Genomic DNA, 27,104 nt, shown 5'->3' on the forward strand with positions numbered 1-27,104 from the left:
GCTGAGCATTCGACCACGGGGTCTCAAACTGGTGGCCCATAGGCCAGTGCAACCACAAGTCTTTTGAAATGACCCAAAATGTTTTGTGTGTTTGGTTTTCAGGTGAATTCATGCTGACATCTCAAAAATAAGAGGCCAGGCTGGGCGCGGCAGTTCATGCCTGTAGTTCCAGCACTTTGGGAGGTGGAGGCAGGGGGATTGCTTGAGGCCATGAATTCGAGACCCTCTCAGGCAACACAGTGAGACCCTGTCTCTACAAAACTAGATGAATAATTAGCTGGGTGTGGTGGTGCGGCCAAGTAGTCCCAGAAACTCGGGAGGCTGAGGTGGGAAGATCACTTGAGCCTGGAAGATAGAGGTTGCAGTGAGCTGTGATCATGCCACTGCACTCCAGCCTGGGCAACAGAGCAAGACCCCATCTCAAAAGTAATAAATAAATGAGTAAATAAATAAGACACCTCACATAAAATCCAGAATCTCTAAAGATCTGGCAGTACTCGGCTCCCATTTCCATATGGCAGTGATCCCCTGGAGCTGTCCGCTTTAGGCAAGCTCTGGGGGCTCCAGCTGGCCGCAGTCTCCACAACTCACTACCACCCCACGCCTGCCTGCTTGCTTCCTGTGCCTCATCTGCCTGCAACTCACCGCGTCTGAGTTTTCAACTTTTCTATCCTTTTCAGTATAGACTACACCTGCAGGGAGTTATTTCTGGACTTTATTCTGGGCGTTTCTGAGCACTCGCTGTATGCCAGATCTGCATTCTTCTCTCCTGCTTCCTCTCTCTGTCATACAGCTGGAATTTTAAGAAGCACTGTCTTCGTGCCAGACTATTCATTGCTGGTTATGAGCGACAGACTCAGGAGCCAGCCTGCCTGGGTGAGTGCCAGTCCCAACGTCACCCCTTTCTAGCTGTGTGACTTAAGCTCTCTGGGCCTTGGTTTCCTCCTCTGTAAAATGGGGATAATGCTGGTATCCACCTCACCAGGTGCACGTGATGACTAGATAGAGTAATAAATGCATAGATCACCTAAAATGAGATCTGGCCCATGGTCAGGCTATATAGTGTTAGCTGCTACTATTTTATTTGTTTATTTATTTTTATTTATTTATTTATTTTGAGGCAGAGTCTATCTCCGTCACCCAGTCTGGAGTGTAGTGGTGCAACCTCTGCCTCCTGGGTTCAAGCCATTCTCCTGACTCAGCCTCCTGAGTAGCTGGAATTACAGGCGTGCGCCACCATGCCCAGCTAATTTTTGTATTTTTAGTAGAGAAAGGGTTTCACTATGTTAGCCAGGTTGGTCTCGAACTCCTGACCTCAAGCGATCCACCCTCCTCAGCCTCCCAAAGTGTTGGGATTACTGGCATGAGGCACCGCGCCTCGCCTATTTTTATGATTATTATCATTCTTGGGACTGGGACCCTGCCAGTAACGCTGTCCCCACTTCAACCAGAAAAGAGTGCTCTAATGCCGGCAGCCTAGGTTCAGGTCCCAGCCCTGCTCTGACTCCTCAGAGTGACCCTGGACAAGCTCTGGCCTGTCCCTAGCCTCAGCCTCCCAGCCCAGCGCACCTGGTGCTCCGCCTGGGGGAAGCGCTCCTCCACGCGCCGGTGCAGTTGCTTGAAGGCGAGGCGCATGGCAGGCGGGCAGCGCCCCACCGAGCCCATGATGGCGTCCACGATGGGCCCCAGGTAGCCCGTCAGCAGCCCCAGGCTGGTCTCCCGCATCTGCTCCTCCGAGGGTGCGCCTTTGAAGGAGATCCTCCTGGAGGGGCGGGCGGAGCAGCTCAGCCTCGGGGCTCAGCATCTGCCTGCCCCAAACCCTCCACCAGCCCAAGCTCAGAGAGGACCCATCTTTCCCACACCTCCGCAGCCTCCCTCCTGCCCCTTCCTATTGGGTTTCTTGCTGTTGCTCAAACAGGATGAGCTCATTCCCACCTCACAGCCTTTGCATTGGGCTCATCTCCCTCCCCAGAATGCTCTCCCATTAAATCTCCACAAGACCCCCTTTCTCACTGCCTGTAAGTCTTTGCTTCGATGTCCCCTTTCCTGTGAGGTTGCCCCTGTCCCCGCCCTAGGAATATGGCAGGCCTCTCCCCTGCCTCGTTTCCTTACATTCCTTAGTTCCCTTCAATAACCTTTTCCCGACCGGGCACAGTGGCTCATGCCTGTAATCTCAGCACTCTGGGAGGCCAAGGCGGCGGGTCACTTGAGATCAGGAATTCAACACCAGCCTGGCCAACATGGTGAAACTTCATCTCCACCAACAAATACAAAAATTAGCCCAGTGTGGTGGTGCACAGCTGTAATCCTAGTTACTCAGGAGGCTGAGGCAGGAGAATCACTTCAACTTGGGAGGTGGAGGTTGCAGTGAGCCAAGATTGTGCCACTGCATTCCAGCCTGTGTGACAGAGAGAGACTCCCTCTCAAAAAAAAAAACCAGAAAACAATAAGCCTTCTTCTTCCAGTTGCTCATTATCTGTCCCCCCCCAGAATAGGGACTTGGGACTGTTTGTTCCCTCCTGTATCCTCAGTGTTCAGCCCAGAGCCTGGCACTCAATTGTTTTGTTTGGTGGATGATAGAACAGCAGTTTCCATCTGCAATCACCGTGTTCCTTTCTTTCCCCACAGATTGAGGGTCTGTCTTGCCCACACCCAGCCCCACTGTGTCCTGGACCCAATCTGCAGAGCCCTGGATTCATTGTCTCTGGCAGGGTCTCATTTAATCCTAACAGCAACTTGATTACTGCTCCCATTTAACAGAGAAGAAAACTGAGGCTCAGAGAGATTACTGGGGAGATGGCACAGCTGAGATTAGAACTCAGGCCTGCCAACTCCAGAGCCTGCCTGCTATCCTGCCCTGCCCAGGTCTCTTGATGCCCTTTCCCCATGGGTGCCCACTGAGTCTCCTCCATTCTTGTCAAGTGTGCTGGAAAAGCCCTCGACTTGGAGTCTCACAGATGGACTGGGCCCTTCTGCTCAGGGCCTGGGACAAAATCCCTGCTTTGTAACTTCCTGGCTATGTGACCTCAGGCAGGTGACCTTCCCTCTCTGAGGCTCAGTTGCATCATCAGTAAGAGGGGGTCCTGATGTCTGCCTCTAAGGTAGTCAGAAGGTGTGGACAGCACAAGGAAAGACACTCTCCTGTCTCTGCCACAGTCCCCAATGGATACCCCAGCAATCGTTTTCCACAGCCCCAGGCTTCCGGGCCAGATAGGAGAAGGTTCTGGAGAGAAAGGAGGAGGAGCCCATGGAGGGGCGGAATGAGCTCCAGCCACTGCTGTGCTTCCTTGCAATCTCACTGAGCACTCCACCATCTCCCTTGTAGGCAGGCCCACTCAGGGACTGCCAGCAGCATGGTGATAAAGATCACCAATGTCAGCGAACCACAGCACCACAGTAAGAAAGATCACTAATGTCAGGGACCCCCAGCACCACAGTAATAAAGATCACTGGCCGGGCGCAATGGCTCACACCTGTAATCCCAGCACTTTGGGAGGCCTAGGCAGGTGGGTCACGAGGTCAAGAGATCGAGACCATCCTGGCCAACATGGTGATACCCCATCTCCACTAAAAATACAAAAATTAACTGGACGTGGTGGCGCACGCCTGTAGTCCCAGCTACTCAGGAGGCTGAGGCGGGGGAGAATCTCTTGAACCAGGGAGGCGGAGGTTGCAGTGAGCCAAGATCGTGCCACTGCACTCCAGCCTGGCGACAGAGTGAGACTGTCTCTCAAAAAAAAAAGTCACGAATGCTTGTGGAGCACATGCATAACTCAGTTAAGTCCCACACACCATGGAGCAGCGGTCATGAGTCCACGCTTCAGGCCACAATATTCTCACAAGCTGGATAAGGGATATTTTAGAAGTAATATGTGCATTAAGTAGAAGAACATTAGATCAATATTTTAGGTTTTTTAATCTTAAAAAATTTGATTATGCCAGGCGAAGTGGTTCACACCTGTAATCCCAGCACTTTGAGAGACCAAGACAGGAGAATTGCTTGAGCCCAGGAGTTCAAGAGCAGCCTGGGCAATGTGACGAAATCCCATCTCTGCTAAAAATGCAAAAACTTAGCTGGTCATGGTGATGTGTGCCTGTAGTCTCAGCTACTCCGAAGGCTGAAGTGGGAGAATTACCTGAGCCCAGGAAGTTGAGGCTGCAGTGATCCATGGTCACACTACTGCACCCCAGCCTGGGTGACAGAGTAAAACCCTGTCTCAAAGCACACACACACACACACACACACACACGTGCACGAAAACAACTTAACAACTAAGGTATAGAAGTTTTGGCAATTTTGTCCACCAGTATTGGCAGAGCTGGGATTACAAACCTAGGGAGCTTAGTATCAGAGTCCCAAACATAACCCCTATACTATACAGCCTGAGGATCTAAGGGCTCATGTGTAAGGCTTTGAGCTCAGCCACTGAGCTCCTGAGCAGCCGTACCCCCAGGGTGGGTGGCAGTCAGCATCGACCCAGTCCCCAGACAGGGCTCCAGGTAGCCAAGGGAGGCCATCTGAGGGTCAGGGTTTTGCTCACCGGGTGCGGCCCAGGTCCATCTTGGAGGGATCCAGCTCCATGTACTTCTTCTCCTCAAAGACACGGCTAATCACAGGCTTCAGGACCTCATGCAGATAGGGCATGCCCACGAGCTGGGGGTAGGGGGCACCACACGAGGCGGGGCTGAGGGCAAGGCCGGTACATGCCCATGAGCTGGACACAGGGGGGACCATGCAGGGAGAGGTTCAGAGAAAGGCCAGGGCTGGGGTGGGGGACACACCCAGGTGCAACTCAGGGCGAGGCCTGGCACCAGCCACCAGCACTGCAGCTCAGCCACCCAGTGCTGTCTGAAGCCAGCCGAGTGCGGGATCCAGGCAGGCACTGGGAAGGACATACTCGAGGAAGCCGCGCCTGGCGCCCCCCCACCCCACCCCCTGCCAGGCCTTCACCTACTCACCTTCATAAACTGTTCCATCGACTTGGATGCCAGGGAGTTAGAACGGAAGAGGGTGTTGGGATCCACTGGGAGGGCAAAAGGAAGTGTTTTCTGGGATTTCAGGAGCTGCACCCAGCTCACCCCACTTACCCAAGGTGGGGGTCATGATTCTTCCAGCCCCAAGAATCAGAAAGACCCAAAACATCAACCCGATTCACAGTACAGAGGCCCAGAGTGGTTAAGTGAACTGCCTGAGGTCACAGCTCATGAGTGGCAAAACCAGGGCCTGAGCGGGCAATTGGGCTCCCAGTTGTCTGGGGGTGCACAGTACAGGGACCCACAGAAAAAAAAGCCCTTTCCCCCTGCCTGATACCTCCCCATTCCTCCCCCAGGGACCCTCCTGCAGGCCCATCACTGGGGAGGGGGGATGATGGCGGGGGGTCGTGCGGGCAACTCACTGGTCCGAGCCACCTCACGCCGGGTGAGATAGTCCAGAAAGCGTCCAGCCAGTCCCCGGCCAAGAAAGAGTTTCACCAGCTTGGTGGCAAGGTCCTGGCGGCAGTCCCCGAAGGTCAGCTCTTCCAGCAAAGCCAGGGGGCTAGCAGTGTCCTCCTAGATGGGGATGTGAGGCAGAGGTGACCTCGGCCCCTGGGACCCCCAAAGCTGATGGGCCTAGATAGGGCTCCATGAGGCAGGGGAGTCCAGGATCCAGACCCCCCCTCACCCCCTGGTAGCATTGCTTGCCTGCCACACCCACCTCTGCTGGCCCCAGCACAGACTCCATGAGCAGCTCCACGAGAGGCTGGTAACACTGGGAGGGCAGGACGCAGTCCTCGATCAGGCGCACCTTCAGGCGCAGGGCACCCAGGCTCCCCCTGTCCAGGATCAGATCATAAGAAAATGAAAGATCCGACTGGGTGCGGTGGCTCATGCCGGTAATCCCAGCACTTTGGGAGGCCGAGGTGGGTAGATCACTTGAGGTCAGGAGTTTGTGACCAGCCTGACCAACATGGCGAAACCCCATCTCTACTAAAAATACAAAAAGTAGCCAGCGTGGTGGCACACACCTGTAGTCCCAGCTACTCAGGAGGCTGAGGCAGGAGAATCACTTGAACCTGGGAGGCAGAGGTTGAGATTGTGCCGCTGCACTCCAGACTGGGTGACAGAATGAGACTCCATCTCAAATAAAAAGAAAAAGAAAATAAAATACACAATGCTTTTACGGAAGAGCACAAGTGCGCATGGGCAGGCGTGAAGAGCCACGAGAGGCCAATGGGCACACATGGGAAGAGGGTGGATGTTCGCAAAACAAGCCAGGTGTGGGCAGGTATAGACACGTGTGGACAGGTGTGAACAGGGGTAGGCAGGTGCAAACAGGTAAAAATAGGAATGTACAGCCTGAGCATTGTGGCTCACACCTGTAATCCCAGCACTTTGGGAGGCCGAGGCAGACGGAGGTCAGGAGAGGTCAGGAGATTAAGACCATCCTGGCTAACACGGTGAAACTCTGTCTCTACTAAAAATACAAAAAAATTAGCTGGGCATGGTGTCACACACCTGTAATCCCAGCTACTTGGGAGGCTGAGGCAGGAGAATCACTTAAACCCTGAATACGGAGGTTTCAGTGAGCTGAGATCGCACCACTGCACTCCAGCCTGGGCGACAGAGCAAGATTCCATCTCAAAAATAAAAAAGGAATGTACACAAGCAATGTAAACAGCTGTGGCCAGAGTGGATAGATGTGGCCGGTGTACACAAATTATGTACAGGATGTGTGGACAAGATGAGTGTCAGCGGTGTGGCCAGTACAAACAGGTGTGAACTGATCTTGATGGGTATAAACAAGACAGGACAAGCAGAGATGGTTTAACCAAGTGTGCTCAAGAATGAACAGTATGGACACGTGTGGAAGGACCCAAAGTTCTGAATATACATCAAGTGTGAACCAACATGTTTGCACATGAATAGGTGAATGGGTATAAAGCAAACTCATGTGAACTTATGTAAACACATTGAGAGACCGTCTGTAGACAGTTGTCAAACGGATGAATGCATGAATGAAGTGGCATAGTTATAGTGCATGGAATGGCATGGGCTCTGCCCACAAGCTGTGGATGCTGCCTGACGTGGCTCCAGCCTGGCCATCTCCCTCTGCACCCACATTTACCCAGAATCCTCCTCTGCTCTGGGAAAGGGCAGGAGGCGGAACCAGCCATTGGGCGGCTTCTGCTGGAGGGTCTTCGGAGAGAACTCCACCTTTAGGGAGAGACACACAGACCCTCAGCCGGGCCCTGCCCTGCTCAGGTCTCACCCAGTCCTGGAAGAGCAGACTGCCCACCCACAGAGGGACAGAATGACCTGCCAGGGCCCCCTCCTTCTCTCCGGCAAGTCCCAAATTATCAGCTCCTGCCAGGACACTGAGGGCATCCCAGGTACACTTAATTTACAGTTGAGGAAACTGCGGCTCAGAGACGTGGAGTGACTTGCCCAAGGTCACACAGCTGCTAGAGATAGCATGTCTGAACTGAGTGTATTTTCAGCTCTGTTTAGGGACATAAATTTCATCTATCAAAAGGAATGAGGACAGCTCTGAAGCCCCCACCTTCCTCTCTTTTAAAAGGACTTTATAGAGATGGAACTCACATCCCAAACAATTCACCTTTTTAAAGTGTACTATTCTATGATCTTTAGTGTATTCACAGAGTTGCTGCAATTACTTGTGCTGCTGATTCCAGAACATTGTCTACGAGCCCTAAAAAAGCCTGTACTCATGACCAGTCACTTCCTGCTCCCCAGCCCCTGGCAACCACCGAACAGCTTTCTGTGTCCATAGATTTGCCTATTCCAGACATTTCGTATAAACGGAATCATACGTGTTTTGCGGGGCGAGGGGGGCTGGCTTTTTCCGCTTAGCATAATGGTTCATCCATGTTGTAGCATGTGTCGGTACAGTAAGTCCTGACTCACAACGTGTAAGGAAATCAAATATACCATGGCTAATTACTATAAGCAAGAATTTAGGTCAGGCGGGTGGCTCATGCCTGATATCCCAGCATTTTGGGAGGCTGAGGTAGGCAGATCACTTGAGGTCAGGAGTTCGAGGCCAGGCTGACCAAACATGGTGAAACCCTGTCTCTATTAAAAATAAAAAAAAAATTAGCCAGATACGGTGGTGTGTTGTAATCCCAGCTGCTTGGGAGGCTGAGGCAAAATAATTGCTTAAACTCGGGAGGTGGAGGTTGCAGTGAGTTGAGTTCATGCCACTGCACTCCAGCCTGGGCAACAGAGCAAGATTCCTTCTCAAAAAAAAAAAATTAAAAATTAAAAGATAAGCAAGAGTTAAGTTCCTACAGTATACAGTACGTCATTTTTCTTAAGGATACAGTTTCCAAGAACCTGTGGATGATATTAATTGAGGACTTACTGTACCGAATTCCTTTTTATGGCTGAATAATATTCCATTGTATCAAGAGACCACATTTTGTTTATGTATGGTGGACACTTGAGTTTTCTCCATTTTGGGCTGTTATGACCCATGCTGAACAGTAATGTCAGAGTTTTGTGTGTGAACATAGGTTTTCATTTCTTTGGGGTATATACCTAAGAGAGGAATTGCTAGGTCACAGAGTAACTCTATCTTTATTTGAGAAACTACCAGTCTGTTTCCAAAGATGGGAAAACCAAGAGAAAAACTGTGAGCCTAGGACTTCCAGGAGTAGGAGTTAAGGGCGTGGGTCTGGAGTCAGAGAGATCCGAACTCAAATCCTGGCTCTGCTCTTTCTCAGCCATATGACCTGGAAAAAGCCACTTAGCCTCTCTGAGCCTCAGTGTTCCCATCTGTAAAATGGGGATAGCAATAGACCCAGCCTCAAAGAGTGGCCATGAAGGTTAAGCAGCGAGGCTCTGTGGGAGGGACACTCAGTACAGGCCAGCACATAGTCATCTGTCATGCTCTCATCCCAGAATAAGAATCTGGGCCCACCCTGTGATCTTGGGTAGGTTCCTGTACCTTTAACAGCCTCAGTTTCCTCACCTGTACAATAGAGCAATGGAACTGCATCACCCAGGCCTAACCAGGAGAACCTGATGAGCCAGCTGCACATCCACCCTTCTGGGAGCCAGGACTCAGCCCATCTCATCTTCCCCCTTGGAGGCACTGAGGAGCCATGGAGGGTGTTGCAGGGAGTGAGGCTCACCATGCCCAAGAAGTCGTTCTTGCCCACCATGTCCCAGTCCCAGAGCTCCACCCGAAGTGGGGACGGGGCACCTGGCATCTCCCGCAGCTCCAGCACTTCATCCCAGTGCGGGAAGCGAGTTTTCTTGATGGTCTGAGGACGAAGGAAGTGGCCTGTGAGTGGGAGAGCTGATGGGGACCCCCACCCCACCACCAGATGCCCCACTCCTTCCCAGTTTCATTCCCCACCACTCACTGAGGTCTCCAAGCTCTGGCTGCCCCAAAACACACGTGCAAATGGGTCAGATGTGCCAGAGATGTCTCTGGGAGCCAGGTCCCTGGGAACAGATGGGGAAAGGAGTGAGGGAACACAGCACTCAACACAGCCTTGGAAAGGTTGGTTAGAGTAGATCATTCCAATGTCCCTGGTTTCCAGGGCAACGAACTATTCCACTGTAAGCGTCCAGCTAGGGATACTCTTCACCTTGCCCATCAAGACCCAGTGTCTTCCTGTCATCACCCTGTGGGTAGGCACTCGTATGTCCCTATTTTCCAGATAAGGAAATGAGGCACCAAAAAGTCCTGTCCTGCATCACAAAGCCCAGCAAGTAGAAGTGCAGTGGGGGTGGCGGGGAGAGCCTTAGGTTCCCTGGAGGCTGCAGATGGGAAACTTGATGCAAAGGTTCAAAGCCTGGCTCTGCACTCATTGGCTAGGGGACACTAGGAAAAGTCACTTCCCCGCTGTAAGCCTTCATTTCCTCACCTGGAAAATGGGAGTAATAACAGACCAACCTCATAGAGCCGAGGATGAGATCGGATGATGTGTGTGAAGGGCCTAGCATAGCACCTGGCAGGCGGTGGCTGCTCAGTTCATTTATTCATTCAACAAACACCCATGCCCACACCTTGTCTAGGACCCAAGAGAAGGCACGAGGCAGGGACGCCTTGCCGTTGGTTGCCATGACAACCCAAAAGTCTTACTCCAGGCAGCTTCCCCATCCCTCCTTCTTGAGGTTTCCCAAACCCAGGAACACACCACCACCCCACCCCCACACCGGGGGCTGCTTCCTTCTTCCTCTTGCTCCCTTCCCACCCTGCTCAGCATCCAAAGCCTTCTTTGGTTTCCTAGGAACTGGCCCGGTTGCTAAGCGACAGCAATCAGTCCCTCTCATGCCTGCAAGGATCCTGCACAGCCCTGTGGCTGGGGAAGGGGCCATGGACACAAAAAAGACAAGGAGCCCCTGCCCCCTGCTGAGTCCTTCAGCCTGTCCCCTGCCTCCCTGGTTCTCCCTCAACCAGACTCTAGGGAGACCCAGCTGGGGCCAAGGCTGGAAGCAAAAGTCTGGAGGTGGTGGGAGAGGCCCAGAGAGGGCAAGAAAGGGTTTTATGGTCACACAGCAAGCTAGAAATAGGAGGCCCTTCCCAATCTGGGCAGGGATTTGCCTAAAAGTGAGAGCTGGGGAGGTGAAAAACAGGCAGCAAGACAGAATGAGAGAGAAAGGGGAAGGGTGGAGGCATTTGGGGGAGCAAGATGACAGAGAGCTGAGGAAGGGAGAAGGGGATGGCCATGATGAGTCGGCAAGAGGGAGGATGTGCGTCCCATGAGCTGCTGCCCCTGGAGGGCCACCTGTGGGTTTTACTGGTCTTGCACCCATCTTCTGTCTGATTTTTCTTTGGGACAGAACCTGTCTTTCTCACTACCCCTCTCACATGACTTAGTGGGGGCCAATCCCTCCCTCTGCCCCAGGAATGGGCTTGTGACTCAGGTCTGACCCATTATTCAATGTAATTGGTTCAGAGATAGGCATGTGCCCCAACCTGAGCCAGTCAAAATTAATCCCAGGACAGTGATTAGAAATGGTAGGAAATAGAAGTGTTTTGTTGTTGTTGTTGGAGTGGCTAAGCTGGCAGGGGGCCAGCCTGGAGCTGCTAGGGCCATCTCTCACCTGGGGAGAGGCTGCCTAGGAACAAAGCTAACACAGAGATCAGCAGAGCTAAAAGACAGATTCCTAATGGCATCGTTTAAGCACCTGGATCCAGCCATGCCTGAAGCTATATGTCAGTCATATGAGCCAATAAAGTACTTCTTTTGCTTAAGCCAGTATGAATTGGGTATTTGTCAGTTACAATTTGATGACTACACCTCCACACTCACCTGTCACCTGTCATCCTGAGTGTCTGGTCTGTTGCTGCCAGTCCCTGGGGACTCAATAGGATTTTGCCCCAGGAACTTACAACCTGGTGATCTTGGACTATTCGTCCATACATGGAACCTGACTGTCAGCCCAGAAGTGCCCCAAGAGTGAGGAGGTCCCAAAGGCAAGGCAGCAGGGGAGACCCAGGGGACTCCTGCTCATTCTCAGACTACCCTCCACACCACCTCCACCTTGAGCATACCTGGCCTGAAGCACATGGCAGCGAAGGCAGCGGCCCCGCCCATCCTCCAGTATCTGTACCGACAGGCAAATCTCACCCTGCACTTCTGCATCTGGATCCACTCGGCTCAGGTTGATCCAGCTGTCAATCCCTGGAGGTCATAGGCACCAGCATGTATGAAGTGTCTACCATATACTGGACATTGTGTTAACTTAAAAATCCAATTAGCATTATTTTCATTATTATTATTATTATTATTTGAGACAGGGTCTGGTTCTGTTGCCCAGGACAGAGTGCAGTGGCACGATCTTGGCTCACTGTAACCTCTGCCTCCTGGGCTCAAGCGATTCTCCTGCCTCAGCCTCCTGACTAACGGGGACTTCAGGTATGCACCACCATGCCTGGATAATTTTTGTATTGTTTTGTAAAGGTGGGGTTTCACGATGTTGACCAGGCTGATCTTGAACTCCTGAGATCAAGTGATCCACCCACCTCAGCCTCCCAAAGTGCTGAGATTATAGGCATGAGCCACTACGCCCTGCCTCAATTAAAATTTAAAATGTGTTAAGACCCTGGCTTCTGATACAGGTGCTGCAATTATCCCCATTTTCAGATGAGGAAAATGAGGCACAGGGAGGAAGAGCTTTGTCCACGGTCCCACAGCTAGCAAATGGCAGAGCTAGAATTTGAACGCAGGCGGTGTAGTTAGTTTTAGGGCCAATGCTAGGAGCCATGTGCTGTCACACACTTCACCCTGATATAAAAAGAACTCCATCATGTCATCCCAACATACTCTCCCCTCAAAACAAAAAAAAATCTTGGGCATTTCTCCCTATTTCGCTCAACACTTTGAAAGATATTGTTCCAGTGACTTCTGGCTTTCCATCACCAGGCTGGAGTGCGGTGGCGTGGCACAATCTCGGCTCACTGCAGCTTCAGTCTCCCAAGCTCAAGCAATCTTCCTGCCTCAGCCTCCCCAGTAACTGGAACTACAGATGTGCACCACCACAGCCAGCTAATTTTGTGTGGTTGTTGTAAAGATGAGGTTTTGCCATGTTGCGCAGGCTGGTCTTGAACTCCTGAATCCAGGCCATCTGCCTGCCTCGGCCTCCCAAAGCTCTGGGATTACAGGCGGAAGCCACCGTGCCCAGCCTTTTCTACCTAATACAATTCTAAGGACTGTGTCTTTGATGCATTGCAGTTTCATCCCAATGCGTCTAGATACAGATTTTTAAAATCTTGCTTAAAATTTAAAATTGTGCTTCTTCTATTTATGGAATCATATCCCTCCTTTAGTTCTGTAAAATTCTAGATCAATTTTTAAAAATTATTTCCTCTTCCCAATTTTTGTTATGACTTTTGCCTGTCTCTAATTTTTCAAATTCTACCCTTCTGGAACTCTAGTTAAATAAATGTTAAACCTCCACAGTTATTTTCCATGTCTCTGAACTTCTATTTTTTTTTCCTTCTTTTCCTCTAAGATGAATTCTGAATAATTTCTCTAGACTTTTCTTCCAGTTCACTAAATCTCCCTTTAACTGTGAATAATCTGATGTTTCACTCAGCCATTTAAATTTTTTATTTCAACACTTATACTTACCTCTAAAAGTGTTACTTGGTTCTTTTTAAAAATCTGCCTACATAATTATTTGTAATTTATTGCTGTTGTTGCTGGCCTTTCTTGTGATCATATATTTTATTTCTTTAAATCTGATTTTTTAAAAAATCCTGCATATTATAATTACAGAATCTAAAGTCTTTTTGGGTCTAAATCAGATGATTATTGTTTCTGCTGACTATTGCCTATGGTATCTCATTTCCTTGTGTGTTTGCTGATCTTTGATTGTGAAATCATGTTTGTTTGATCTTACTCTGTGGAAAACCTAAGTGAAGATGCTTATCTCTGGAGAGGAGCATAAGCATGAGACCCTTGAGGGTCTCAGCCTAATGGCGAATCCTCATGTCGAGTAACATCCACCTTTCCCCAGTACAAGTTTTAGTCTCTTTGTTGACTGTAGAATTGATATTGATGTTTGCTTTCGGGGAAATCCTTCGTGATCTCCTTGCTTTTTGTTTATCATTCCCTGTTAGGTTTTAGCTAATGGTGTTTGTTTTTGTTTTCATTTTTGTTTGAGATGGAGTCTCACTCTGTTACCCAGGCTGGAATGAAGTGGCATGATCTCAGCTCACTGTAACCTCTGCCTCCCAGGTTCAAGCGATTCTCCTGTTTCAGCCTCCCAAGTAGCTAGGGTTACAGGTGCCTGCAATCATGCCCAGCTTATTTTTGTATTTTCAGTAGAGACAGTTTTCACCACGTTGACCAGGCTGGTCTTGAACTCCTGACCTCAAGCGATCCAGACAGTTTTCACATGTTGACCAGACTGGTCTTGAACTCCTGACCTCAAGCGATCCGCCAGCCTCAGCCTCCTAAAGTGCTAGGATTACACATGTGAGTCATCCCACCCAGCCTCATAATTTGAGATAAAAAAAATACTGAGGGATTTCCTGTTCTGTAAAGAAGTTTGGCCTGGCGTGGCAGCTCATGCCTGTAATCCCAGCATTTTGGGAGGTCAAGGCGAGCTGATCACCTGAGGTCAGGAGTTCAAGATTAGCCTGGCCAACATGGCAAAAGCCTGTCTCAAAGAAAATACAAAAAGAAAATTAGCCAGACATGGTGGTGCACACCTGTAATCCCAGCTACTCCAGAGGCTAAGGCAGGAGAATCGCTTGAACCTGAAAGGCAGAGGTTGCAGTGAGCCAAGATCATGCTACTGCACGCCAGACTGGGTGACAGAGCAAGACTCTGTCACACACACAAAAAAAAGTTCCAGAAGTCCAACAATGTATTAGGAATCCTATTTAATCCAGGATCTTACTGTTGTGTAGCAGGAGAGCGCTTTTGAAGTCCCATCTCTCGTCTCTCTATCCCACTGCTGCCTCCACATTTCTGTCCTGCTTAAATAAATAAAAACCCCCACACGCATGCAGACACATGGACATCTTCCTTCGTTTCTTGCTCCCTGTTCTGTGGGAACGTGGTCTTTCTTCCCAAGTCCACAAGTTCCTGCAAGCCAGGCCTCGTACTTCATTCATTTAATTCCACTTCCCTGGGAGGATGTTTGAGGCACACCGGGTACAGCTCAGTGGGCAGATTAAGAGGACAGATTTTGGAGGCAGACACAACTTGGGTTTGACTTCGATTTCTGCACCTTCTGGAAGGGCAAGTCACCTCCCCTCTCCACGCCACTGTAAACTGGAGATCATTCTGGAAGGGCAAGTCACCTCCCCTCTCCACACCACTGTAAACTGGAGACCATTCTGGCGCAGACTTCACTGGCATGTTGAGAATTAAAGGTAACGGGCTGAGCATCATGCCCGGCAGATATAAGCCATTGTGAAATAGGAGCAATGATTATAATGAAGATCAGCACGTAGTAGGTTTTCAACTAATTCCCACTGAGGGAAATAATGCATTATTCAAGAAATGGTATTGAGACAGTTAATAGTCATGTAGACAAAAAGTAATGAAGTTTAATCCTTACTACATACCTTATATCTAGGCAAATTCCAAATAGATCAAAGACTTAATTTTTTTATTCATGCAATAAATAGCCAGGCATGGTGACTCACACCTGTAATCTCAGCACCTTGTAAGGCTGAGGCAGGAAGATTGCTTGAGGCCAGGAGTTCAAGATCACCCTGGCCAGCAGAGTGAGACCTTATCTCTACAAAACAAACAAACAAATATATATGCAATACACTAATGTTAGAAGAAATTATGTTTTAAAATGTTTCTCTTAATCTTAGAGTTGGGAAGGTCTTTTTAGGTCTAACAGAAAGTTCAGAGCCAAAAGAAAAATATGAGATTGAAAATAGAAAAAGAAATTGTATACATGAAAAAATTATAGTCAAAGTCAAAACATAAGAGAAAATGGAGAAAAAATATTGCAGCTAATATGACAAAGAATTAACTCCCCCAATATGTAAAGAGCTCCTACAAATCAATAAGAAAAGGCAAACAACATAGTGTGGGGCAAAATTCATGAATAATATGAATAGACAATAAATGGAAGAGGAAATAAAGTGATTCTTCAAAACTGTATATAAAAAAGGTTTTCGATTTGACTCATGGAGAAGTACAAAGCAAACCTATGCTGAGGCAATATTTCACCCATCAGATACACAACCAAACGTTTTGAGAACTGTTTGCGAGAGAGCGTGGGGTGAGTCAATGGTTACATCCTCCATGGAGGGTGATTTAGCAACAACTATCAAGTATACAAATGCATGTGCTCTTCAATTCACCTCTAGGAATTTATCTGACTGATGGATAGAACTTACATATGTGTGAAATTATATTTGTACAGGCCAGTTATTGTAGCATTGCTTGAGCCAGGGAAAGACTGCGAACTCCCTAGATGCCACCAATAGGGAACTAGCTAAATAAACAGTGGTATAGCCACACAATGGAGCACCACGAAGCCATAGGAAACGAAGAACACAGAAACTCTTGAGAGCACTGTCATAGAAAGATCTCAGAGATACTTAGTGAAGTAAAAAGGCAAGATATAGGCTGGGCATGGTGGCTCATGCCTGTAATCTCAGCACTTTGAGAGGCTGAGGCAGGTGGATCACCTGAGGTCAGGAGTTCAAGACCAGTCCAGCCAACATGGTGAAACCCTGTCTCTACTGAAAACACAAAAATTCGCCAGGTGTGGTGGCAGGTGCCTTTTATCCCAGTTAGGAGGCTGAGGTAGGAGAATTGCCTCAGCCTGGGAGGCAAAAATTGCAGTGAACCGAGATTGTGCCATTGCACTCCAGCCTGGGAGAGAGAGCAAGACTCCATCTCAAAAATTAATTAATTAATAAAAAATTTTTTTAAGGCAAGATACAGAGCAGAGTGTAAAAGGCTGCAATTTGCATAAGCACAGAAGAAACACAGATAGTGCAGTATTAAGAGCACAGACTCAGCTGAGTGCAATGGCTCACACCTGTTACCACAGCACGGGGAGGCTGAGGCAGGTGAATCACTTGAGACCAAGAATTTAAGACCAGCCTGGTTTCACATGGTGAAACCCTACCTCTACAAAAACAAAAATTATCCAGGCGTGGTAGTGCATGCCTGTAGTCCCAGCTGCTTGGGAGGTTGAGGCCACAGTGAGCTGAGATTGCAGCACTGTGTCACAGCCTGCATGACAGAATGAGACCCTGTCTCTCACGCACACACAAAAGCACAGACTCTGGAACTAGACAACTTTGGTTCAAATCCTGGCTGCCTCACTTATTAATGTGATCTTGACTTCATTTAAATGTTAAATGACTTCATTTAACCCTCTGTGCCTCAGTTTATTCACCTGTAAAGTGGGCATTAATAATTAAAGCACCTACCTCTCAGGGTTATGATGAACCTACTTCACAGGGTTACGATGGTAACTGAGACTGTACATGTAAAGAACTTAGTGGTCAGCGTATTTATTTATTTATTATACATAAATATATATGTTTATACGTGTAATAAATATATATGTTTATACGTGTAATAATAAATATATATGTTTATACGTGTAATAATAAATATATGTTTATACGTGTAATAATAAATATATGTTTATACGTATAATAATAAATATATGTTTATACGTATAATAAATATATATGTTTATACGTATAATAATAAATATATATGTTTATACGTATAATAATAAATATATGTTTATACGTATAATAATAAATATATGTTTATACGTATAATAATAAATATATGTTTATACGTATAATAATAAATATGTTTATATGTATAATAATAAATATATGTTTATATGTATAATATATGTTTATACGTATAATAATAAATATATGTTTATACGTATAATAATAAATATATATGTTTATACGTATAATAATAAATATATGTTTATACGTATAATAATAAATATATATGTTTATACGTATAATAATAAATATATGTTTATACGTATAATAATAAATATATGTTTATACGTATAATAAATATATGTTTATACGTATAATAATAAATATATGTTTATATGTATAATATATATGTTTATACGTATAATAATAAATATATATGTTTATACGTATAATAATAAATATATATTTATACGTATAATAATAAATATATGTTTATATATAATAATAAATATATGTTTATACGTATAATAATAAATATATGTTTATACGTATAATAATAAATATATATGTTTATACGTATAATAATAAATATATGTTTATACGTATAATAATAAATACATGTTTATACGTATAATAATAAATATATATGTTTATACGTATAATAATAAATACATGTTTATACGTATAATAATAAATATATGTTTATACGTATAATAATAAATACATGTTTATACGTATAATAATAAATATATGTTTATACGTATAATAATAAATACATGTTTATACGTATAATAATAAATATATATGTTTATACGTATAATAATAAATACATGTTTATACGTATAATAATAAATATATGTTTATACGTATAATAATAAATATATATGTTTATACGTATAATAAATATATGTTTATACTATAATAATAAATATATGTTTATACGTATATTAATAAATATATGTTTATACGTATAATAATAAATATATGTTTATATGTATAATATATATGTTTATACGTATAATAATAAATATATATGTTTATATGTATAATAATAAATATATGTTTATACGTATAATAATAAATATATATGTTTATACGTATAATAAATATATGTTTATACGTATAATAATAAATATATCTTTATACGTATAATAATAAATATATATGTTTATACGTATAATAATAAATATATGTTTATACGTATAATAATAAATACATGTTTATACGTATAATAATAAATATATATGTTTATACGTATAATAATAAATATATGTTTATACGTATAATAATAAATATATGTTTATATGTATAATATATATGTTTATACGTATAATAATATATATGTTTATACGTATAATAATAAATATATGTTTATACGTATAATAATAAATATATGTTTATATATATAATAATAAATATATGTTTGTACGTATAATAATAAATATATATGTTTATATGTATAATAATAAATATATATGTTTATACGTATAATAAATATATGTTTATATGTATAATAATAAATATATATGTTTATATTTATGGTATATAAATGTTTGCTGCTATTACTATTTTTAAATAATCTGCAGTGGTGATGGAGTCTCCCTATGTTATCTAGGCTGCTCTCGGACTTCTGGGCTCAAGTGATCCCCCTGCCTCTGCCTCTGCCTCCCAGGGTGCTGGGATTACAGGGGAGAGCCACCATGCCCAGCCTGCTATTACCACTGTTACTTGCTTATATATGTTTAAAATATTTCTAGAAGGACATACAAGAAGCTGACGATGTCAGGAAGGGAGCAGAGTAGCCGGGTGCTTATTGTCAAATCTGAATAATGAACCAGACAAACAACTGCTCAAAAAGTAAAGACCAGGCTGGGCACAGTGGCTCACATCTGTACTCCCAACGCTTTGGGAGGTCAAGGTGGGAGGATTGCTTGAGCCCAGGAGTTCAAGACCAGCTTGGGCAACATAGCAAGACTCCGTCTCTACAAGATATTTCTGAAAAATTTAGCTGGGTGTGGTGGCGTGCACCTGTAATCCCAGCTACGCCGGAGGCTGAGATGGGAGGATCAATTGAGCCAGCAGTACAGGATTGCAGTGAGCTATGGTAGCACCACCGCACTCCAGCCTGGGGGACAGAGCAAGACCTCGTGTCTAACAACAATTAAAAACAAACAAAAATTAAAGACAAAAGCAACAAGAGAAATAAGTTTCCACTGAAGGCTCTGTGCTTCCTGGTGCCACGTGCTATGCCCCTGAAAATGCCCAGCCTGAGCATGGCCCCCTCCTCCCTCTGCCCCTGCCCCTCGCCCACCTCGGGGGTCTGCTGTAATGGCCTCCTTGCTCAGCAAGATCTTGCCGATGATGTCGTCATGCCTGCAGAAGGGTGGGCACGTGAGGGTCCGAGTCAGGGACTCCCTTGCCCCGCCCAGAGAGAAGTGGGGGCAGGCATCAAGGTCTGGGTGGGAGGGCATGCCCTTGTGGGGTGTGGACCCACATCCCCTCTCCCCTCATGTGCCCAGGCTTGGGTCCCCAACCCACGCATCCCATTTTCCCCAGCCACACACCCAACGGTGTCCTCATCCAGTACATAGAAGGCCAGCTGGTGGAAATCCAGAGGCAGGTGCACAGTGTACTCCTCCCCCCAGAAGGGGCCCAGGCTCTTCCAGACAGTCGCTGTCCTGTGAAAGGAGGTGCAGGGGGCTGGAGGTCCTCGGGCCACACAGGAGGCAGACACCTGGAGACCCAGACACACACACACACGCGCGCACACACACACACACACTGCCCTCTTCCTCCAGCCCAGAGGCACCAACCTCAGATGGACCCCCAGTGCTTCCTCTCAAACACCCTCTCCCCAAAACCTGACCTTTTCCCAGCCAAAGGTCCTCTGAAGGTTCCCCAGCTCCTGAGCCAAAAGGCTCCTCACAGGCCCAGAGAGGGAGAGACAGCAGCAAGGGGCCAGCATGATAACAAGGAGGACAGTGGAGGGGGGAGCTGCAGCTGACCCTCCCCCAGGTGGCTCCCCACCCCCAGCTTCAAGCCCATCTGGACCAGAGCAGGAGCATCCTCAATCCTGCCGTCTCCATAGAAACCAAGGCCTCAGCCACCCACCAGCCCACCCACCCGCATCAGGCCTGCGGGGGCTGAGAAGTGTCCCTCGGCCTGCGGGGGTGGGAGCCAAGCAGGTCTCATTCCGATGTCCCCCTGCAAGACTCACAGACACCCCAAACATCCTCACACCCTCACATGTGTCCACACTGGCGCCTGTATGCCCAAATCAGCAGGCATTGGTGTTCACATGCGTGTCCAGGGCAGCCATGCACACGTGCATGTACACACACACTACATTGGTACACACACGTGAGCCTGTGCCCTGCACACCCCGGAGGACATACGCACGTGGTCACAGGCACTCACACTAGCCCTGCAACATCCCCACCCCCTGCAACTCACAATCAGGCCCAGCTGGGTGGGCACACACACAGATACACACGCATGCACCCTCACATACACACACCCCTAGTGCCCGCAGCACCCGGCAGGCCCGGAACCAGCCAGTCCAGTCAAGCGTGAGATGTCCGCCCCCAGGGAGGCCACTGTGGGAGGCACAGGCTGGCAGCGCTGAGTCAGCCCCAGGGAGCCAGCAGGGGCAGCATCAGGTCCAGAGTGGGAGGGCATCGAGCCAGCTGCTGGGGCAGGTCGGGGAGACGAGCTGGCAATCCCAGCTGTGCACAAAGCACCCACCACCAGGCCCGAGAGTCCCCCTAAGCACTCCTTTTTTGGTTTTTAGACAGTTTTGCTCTTGTTGCCCAGGCTGGAGTGCAGTGGTGCGATCTCCACTCACCACAACCTCCCCATCCCAGGTTTGATTCTCCTGCCTCAGCCTCCCGAGTAGCTGGGATTACAGGCACATGCCACCATGCCCGGATAAATTTGTATTTTTAGTAGAGACGGGGTTTCACTATGTTGGTCAGGCTGGTCTCAAACTCCGGACCTCAAGTGATCCTCCCACCTCAGCCTCCCAAAGTGCTGGAATGACAGGCTGAGCCACCGTGCCCAGCCAGCACTCCTTTAAATGTGAATTCTTGGTCCCAGATTCCCCAGGTCTAGAAAGAGACCCCTCCCTTCCTCCTCTCACCCCAGGCCTGGTATCACCACCCTTTACCTGGCCACCACCTCATCGTCCACTTTCACCAGGCAGTAGGGGTCGCTGCTCCCAGACCTGCAGAATGAGGGGATTTGGGAGGAAGCAGGTTGGGAGGGCAGCCATGAGTGGGGGTTACCAGTCATTACACAGGCAGGGGATATGGAGGCACAGACAGAGAAGGGGACTTGCCCAGGGTCACACAGCAAGTCCAGCTAAGTGGCAGAACCTCAGGGAACCAGCAGATGTCACAGCTGCCCAGGCCACCACCTCTGTGCACTCTGGGCTTCCACTCATAGAAATAAAACAGGGAGGCCTAGGGCCAGGAGGTTCAGAGTCCTAGCCCCAAAAAGCCCCATGCAGAGGCCCGGAGCGTGTGCCAGGGGGTCTTGAACATGTAGCTTCACCACTCTCTGGCGGTGCCATCCGGCGAGTCCCCTTCCCTCTCTGGGCCTCAGTTTCTCTGCTCTAAAAATCAGGCGAGATGTTCACACACACCTCCTGGGGGCTGGAAAAACTCAAATGCTGGGCCAGATCACGGGCCAGCCCCCAGCTCTCCTCTGCCCGGGCCTTAATGCTGTTTCCCCAGCTTTTCCTTTCAATGGGAGCTTCCCTGGGGAGGGGACTTCCCATTCCTCAGCCCTCCATGGGGACAGACTCAGCACTCTCCCTACAGGCACAGACCAGGAGACCCACACCTCAAAATCAACTCTCAAAATCTCTTAAGATGTGCTGCACCCCCTTGAGTAGCTATGAGTCATCGACTCATCCATGCCAGCCCCACTTCATAATAACAATCAAATCCTAAGCTGTCTAGCAGCCCTCACTTCCTCCTCCATCCCATCACACAGGACTCCTTTGTCTTTCTTCAGGCCCCGGGGCAGCCTCAGGGCCTTTGCACCTGCTATTCCCTCTGCCTAAGACACTTTGGTCCTGATACTGCCATGGATGATTCCTTTCTGCCATGTCTCAGTCCAAAGTCACTTCCTGCCAAGTCTCAGTCCAAAGTCACCTCCTCGAGAGCCTGTCCCTGGCCACCACTGTCCTGTCTAAAACAACCTCCACCTAAAATCATCTTCTTTCTTCTTTTATCTTTCTTTCTTTTTTTTTATTTTGAGACAGTCTCACTCTCTGTCACCCAGCCTGGAGTGCAGTGGCACCATCTTGGTTGACACCAACCTCCGCCTCCCAAGTTCAAGCGATTCTTATGCCTCAGCCTCCCAAGTAGCTGTGATTACAGGCACGAACAAGCACGCCTGGCTAATTTTTTGTATTTTTAGTAGAGGCGAGGTTTCACCATGCTGGACAGGCTGGGTCTCGAACTCCTGGCCTCCAGTAATCCACCCACCTTGGCCTCCCAAAGTGCTGGGATTACAGGCATGAACCACCATGCCCAGCCTCCCTTATTTCTCCATATATTTAGTGTCTGTCTCGCCACCTCCCTGACACTTCCAAACTGTGAACTCCCTGAGGAAAGTCTGTGTCCCCCCTTTCCTACCCCCCAACCCCACATCTGGCATGCATTGGGCCCTCCAGAGCTATTTCTGAAGGACTGGATTTGTGGAGAGCCTTCTCTGGAGGCAGAGAGTAACAGCGGAGATAGGTTTGGAACCCAGGTTTGTGGGCTCACACCTGCATTCTTAACCAAGGACGCCTCTACCCCTCAAAATGGCCCTCTCCCTCCAAGCCCCAGCACCACTCCCTTCATCTCTGTCACCTTCTCTGTGTCCAGTTTGTCACAGATCCACAAATGCCTCAGGGATTCCAGGAAAGAGGGACGTTGGCACTAAGAGTTGGTTCCAGCCTGAGCCTGTCTTGCTGGATGACCCTTTCCTGTGCCTTGGTTTCCCTCTCTGGGGTCCTTCCCTTAGCCCCCTCTGGCTGGACACTCCAATACCTCCACTTCCCTACCTGGCTTCTATCCCTGAACACTTTACATGGGTGATGGCCAGTGTCCTCATGATCCTCTGTGGGTCCTACCTCTGAATCCCCTTCTGCGGAGTGTCCCAGGCCTCAATTTCCCCTTCTGGCTCCATCCCAAATCCACTGGATTCAGTAACCCCAGGAGCCTCAGTTTCCCCATCTTGGCTTTACCTTTAGACATCTGCAGTTGGGTAATGCCTTGTGTCTCAGTTTCCCTCCCTGGGTTCCACTCCTAAGCTCTCTTTATGCAGGCTCCTATTCCTCAGTTTCCCCAGCTACAGATGTGGGGTCAGATGGGTTGGATCCCATTAGCAGAAGGCTGGGAGACACGCCCCCTCCTGCAGACCTAGCCTGACCTGCAGGCCCTCCTGGGAGCCAAGCTCAGCACTAGTCAGCTGCAGGGCTCTGACGCACGAAGGCCTTATCAGGCTCCTATCAGGGAGGGCAACGGTGGTGGGAGCGAGTGGGCCCTTCCAAACCCCTGATCTCTCCAGACTCATGGCCTCTCCCACGGCCCCTGCTTCAGCTGAAGCTTGGGAAAGCAGTCCTCTCAGCCATCGCCTGCCCAGTCTGGTTTGGGCATGGAGTAGTCAGAGTTTAAATCCCAGCTGGGTGACCTTAGGCAAGTGGCTTTGCCTCTCTGGTCCTCAGTTTCCCCATTGGTAAAATAAGAGACGCCAATAGGGCCATATGAAGTGTTAAGCACAGGACTCCGTCCACACTAGGCCCTCAGTGACTGGAGGCTATTATTTATAATAGTAATAACTCTAAAATCACCTGCAGAGGCCTCCTCTCAGACCCCCTCAAACCTGACAATGCTTCAGGCAGTCTGGGCCCTTTCCCTTAGAAGAGGGAGAAACACATCTCACCTAAGAGCCGCCACAGCATGGGCTCCCAGCAGGCTCCAGGAAGAGCCCCTTTGAAGAAGAGTGCTCACAGCTAGGGAAACTGAGGCAGGGTGGCTGGACCACCCCCCAGCCAGGGCTTAGTGATTCCTCCCCACACTTGCTCTAGGGCATGACCTATTTCACAGCTAACTAGCCCAGGAACTGGGGGCAGGAGAGGCGGCCAGGAGCCACAGGAACCAGGCATGACGCAAGTTTCTCCTCCAGAGAAGCAGCAGGTTACTGTGAGCAGGGTCCAGGTGCAGGGGTGACTCGCATCGCCCCCTCATGACCTCCCACCCAGGACTGGTGGAGGGGCCAGAGCTCAGTGAGTGAGAACCCGGTTTCTGGAAAGGACTCCTTCCACTGCCCAGCAGCTGCCAGGCCCCCAGCCCGGCTTTAATGCCCTGACTGTGTAGGCTGTCTATTCCCAGGGGCTCTGAGGGGACAGCTCAGAAAGATGCTGGCCGGGGGCTCGTCCAGTCACTGAGCCGGCACAGTACACCCTCTGCTTCTCGTTCAGGGCATGTTTATTTGGTGTACCTGATGAGGATGAAGGGTGGCAAGAACTGCTCTCAACAGCTGCCCCCTGGACAAAGCGGCAGTGCTGGGAGGCTGGGAGTGTCATGAAATCAGGCAGGAGAGTCCTCTCTGGGAGCCCACAGCTTGGAGAATCGCACAGAGCTAAGACCAAACCTCGACACAGGCGAAGGCTCGAAATCCATGTTCCTGCTCACCTGGGCCACATGGGAACTCCTAACAGGTCCTCCACCCTCCCAGCTGGATGGGAGACCCCAGGCATCCAGACAGGGACTCCGGTCCAGAGATCCCATTGCCCAAATGGGAAACCAAGGCCCAGAGAGAAGCAGGTTCAAGGTCACACAGCAAATGTCCTCCCGAGGATCCTACACCTGTCACAGGTGCTGAGGCCCTCAGAGCCCCTTCTGGGCACTAGGCCAAGCAGGAGAGGGAACTCCCCCCCATTCTGCTGATTCAGCAGGTGCTGACTCAACCTTGGAGGAAGAAGCATAGCTTGGGACTGGTAGTGAGGGGAGCAGTAGGGTCCCCCAGTCCCATCGCACCAAACTGGGGAGGGGGCTGCAGTGGGGAATTGGCCTCTTCAAGCAGCTCAGCACCCAGGAAAGCCCACACAAGGCTGGGAGCCACAAGACTGGAGAGCTCTGGGCTCGCGGTCAAGAGGACCCTGGAGGGCCACCTGGTGACACGTTGCAAACCTAAACACCAGATGCACACATGGTGTGGGGCTCATCTGATCCCAGGCCCTCCAAGGGTCCTCCCCAGGGTTCCCTTGCTAGGCCCCCACCCAGGCCTGGAGGAACCACCTCAACGCCTGCCTGTACTAAGGAAGAGACCCCCCCCCCTCGTTGTCCCCTCCCAGATCTGACAGAATCTGGCCCTCTAAGCCCCTCTTCAGCTCTGGAAGAGCCCCTCAACCTACATCCCGGGAACAAAGACACCTCCTCCTCTGCCCGGGGATGGGGAGGGGCAGGGCATCTGCTAAGTCTGGGCACCCCCTCCCACCGGGACAGCCATGGGCATGGGCTTCTCGCCCCTTTAAAGCAGACTTGCCCCAATACCAGTCTTAGACAAGAACCCCTCACCGTCCTGCCAACCCGCCCTGGCACGCGGAAAGGGCGACCCCAGCCCCACCTCAGGCCTGGCGCGCCCCTTAACCCAAAGCGCCCTAGGAGTACTCACACGTCCTTGGCGGGCAGCGCCCGGCCCTCCACTACGCGGACATTCAGGGAGCTGGTCTTGGCCATGGCGCCTAGCCTCAAACTTTCCGGGCAGAAGGGGCGCTCGGGTTCCGAGGCTGGACCAGGGGACGTCTACATGTCACCTGCTTCAAGCTTGGCGCCCTGCCTTGGGGTCCCGGCGCCGCCTGTCCGAGACCGGGGTAGCTGGGGCGGGAGGTTTCCGAAGGAGGAGACGGTGTAGGTGCCCTGGGAAGGAGCGCCCGTCGGGACTCTACAGGTAGGAGCGGTGCTCCGAGCAGAAAGCGCGCAGGGGAGTAGCGGGCTCTTGCCTAGGTGTCTGGAGCTCCAGGAAAGCCGTCTGGGCGGGCAGGGGGCGGGAGGGGCGATCCAGGGACCTCCCCCCAAGCCCGCCTCCCGTGGGGTCCCCCGCCTGACCCCGGGCCCCCTCGCGCGCCCTCTGTCGGCACCCCAGTAAGACGCGCCAGAGAGCCCGGGCGGCTGAGGCCAGCGTGCACCTAGGCTGGCACCGCAGGTGGGGAGGAGCCCCCGTCCTGATGGGCGTGGCCGCTGTCTCCTGGTGAGTTGGCAATAGGCTCAAAAGACGCTGTCAGTTCCTCTCCTGTCCCTCATCCGACACAATTCACACCTCTCCGCCCCCGCCCCTCCTTGCCTACCATGCAGACACCGGCCTCCTGTCTCCAACCTCCACGCCCCATGTTCAGGAGCAAGTATTAGCGGTGGGCGGGAGACGTCGCCAGAGAGAGGGTCGCACATTCCTTGGGGGTCCGTTCAGAGTCAAGGGAGGGGCCTCGAACATCCCCTTCCATCTCGTTTTAGCTTCCAGTTAAACACAGAAGCCAGACTCTGCTCTAACGTCACGGGCTGGCACTGCGGGGGAGGAAGCCGCGGCCGGATGGGGGAGGGGAAGGCTTGAAGATAATCACTACAGCGATGATAAAAAGTCCTCCACAGTTGTTTGAACACTTCATGGGTGCCAGGCACTGTTCTAAGCGCTTTACTGGGATTAGCTCATTTTTGACTTCACAGCTGTGCACTACAACACTGCTGCACTATTGCCCCATTACCTGCAGCTTATGGATAAAGAAACTGAGGTTCAGAGGGGTTAGATAACTTGGCGGAGGTCTCACAGTCAGTAACTGATTTGGCTTTCCCGGTTCGAATCCTGGCTCTGACATTTGGTAGTTGTGTGGACTTGGGTAAGTCACTCAACCTGTCTGTGCTTTGGTTTGGTCTTATCTGTTGAGCGAGGATGACATCACATTTCAGTCACAGGA

The 27,104-nt window shown here is 49.4% G+C and overlaps 1 protein-coding gene across 18 annotated transcripts in view; it reads right to left on the reverse strand.

Annotated features, from left to right (window-relative positions):
* RASAL1 (RAS protein activator like 1) overlaps positions 1-26,661 on the reverse strand; it is a 37,218-nt gene extending 10,557 nt beyond the window's left edge. For 5 of the 18 annotated variants that reach the window (XR_013522136.1, XR_013522134.1, XM_078337379.1 and 2 more), the window contains exons 1-14: positions 26,484-26,661; positions 25,811-26,055; positions 21,306-21,362; positions 19,705-19,818; positions 19,452-19,513; positions 11,510-11,639; positions 9,369-9,450; positions 9,135-9,266; positions 7,106-7,194; positions 5,696-5,813; positions 5,397-5,550; positions 4,960-5,024; positions 4,542-4,654; positions 1,570-1,762 (exon numbers count right to left, since the gene is read on the reverse strand). Coding sequence is in view for 12 of the 18 variants with exons in the window: in XM_078337379.1 (XP_078193505.1) it covers positions 1,570-1,762; positions 4,542-4,654; positions 4,960-5,024; positions 5,397-5,550; positions 5,696-5,813; positions 7,106-7,194; positions 9,135-9,266; positions 9,369-9,450; positions 11,510-11,639; positions 19,452-19,513; positions 19,705-19,818; positions 21,306-21,362; positions 25,811-25,875 (1,374 nt within the window). In the remaining 6 variants the exon portion in view is untranslated. Of the gene's footprint in view, positions 1-1,569; positions 1,763-4,541; positions 4,655-4,959; positions 5,025-5,396; positions 5,551-5,695; positions 5,814-7,105; positions 7,195-9,134; positions 9,267-9,368; positions 9,451-11,509; positions 11,640-15,120; positions 15,214-19,451; positions 19,514-19,704; positions 19,819-21,305; positions 21,363-25,810; positions 26,170-26,483 lie in introns of those variants that run through there. The other 13 variants (XR_013522135.1, XR_013522133.1, XM_078337378.1 and 10 more) reach the window with 4 other exon arrangements.
* Between the last annotated feature and the right edge of the window lie 443 nt (positions 26,662-27,104).

The sequence above is a fragment of the Callithrix jacchus genome, chromosome 9 (genome assembly GCF_049354715.1).
Source record: "Callithrix jacchus isolate 240 chromosome 9, calJac240_pri, whole genome shotgun sequence".
Taxonomy (NCBI): domain Eukaryota; kingdom Metazoa; phylum Chordata; class Mammalia; order Primates; family Cebidae; genus Callithrix; species Callithrix jacchus.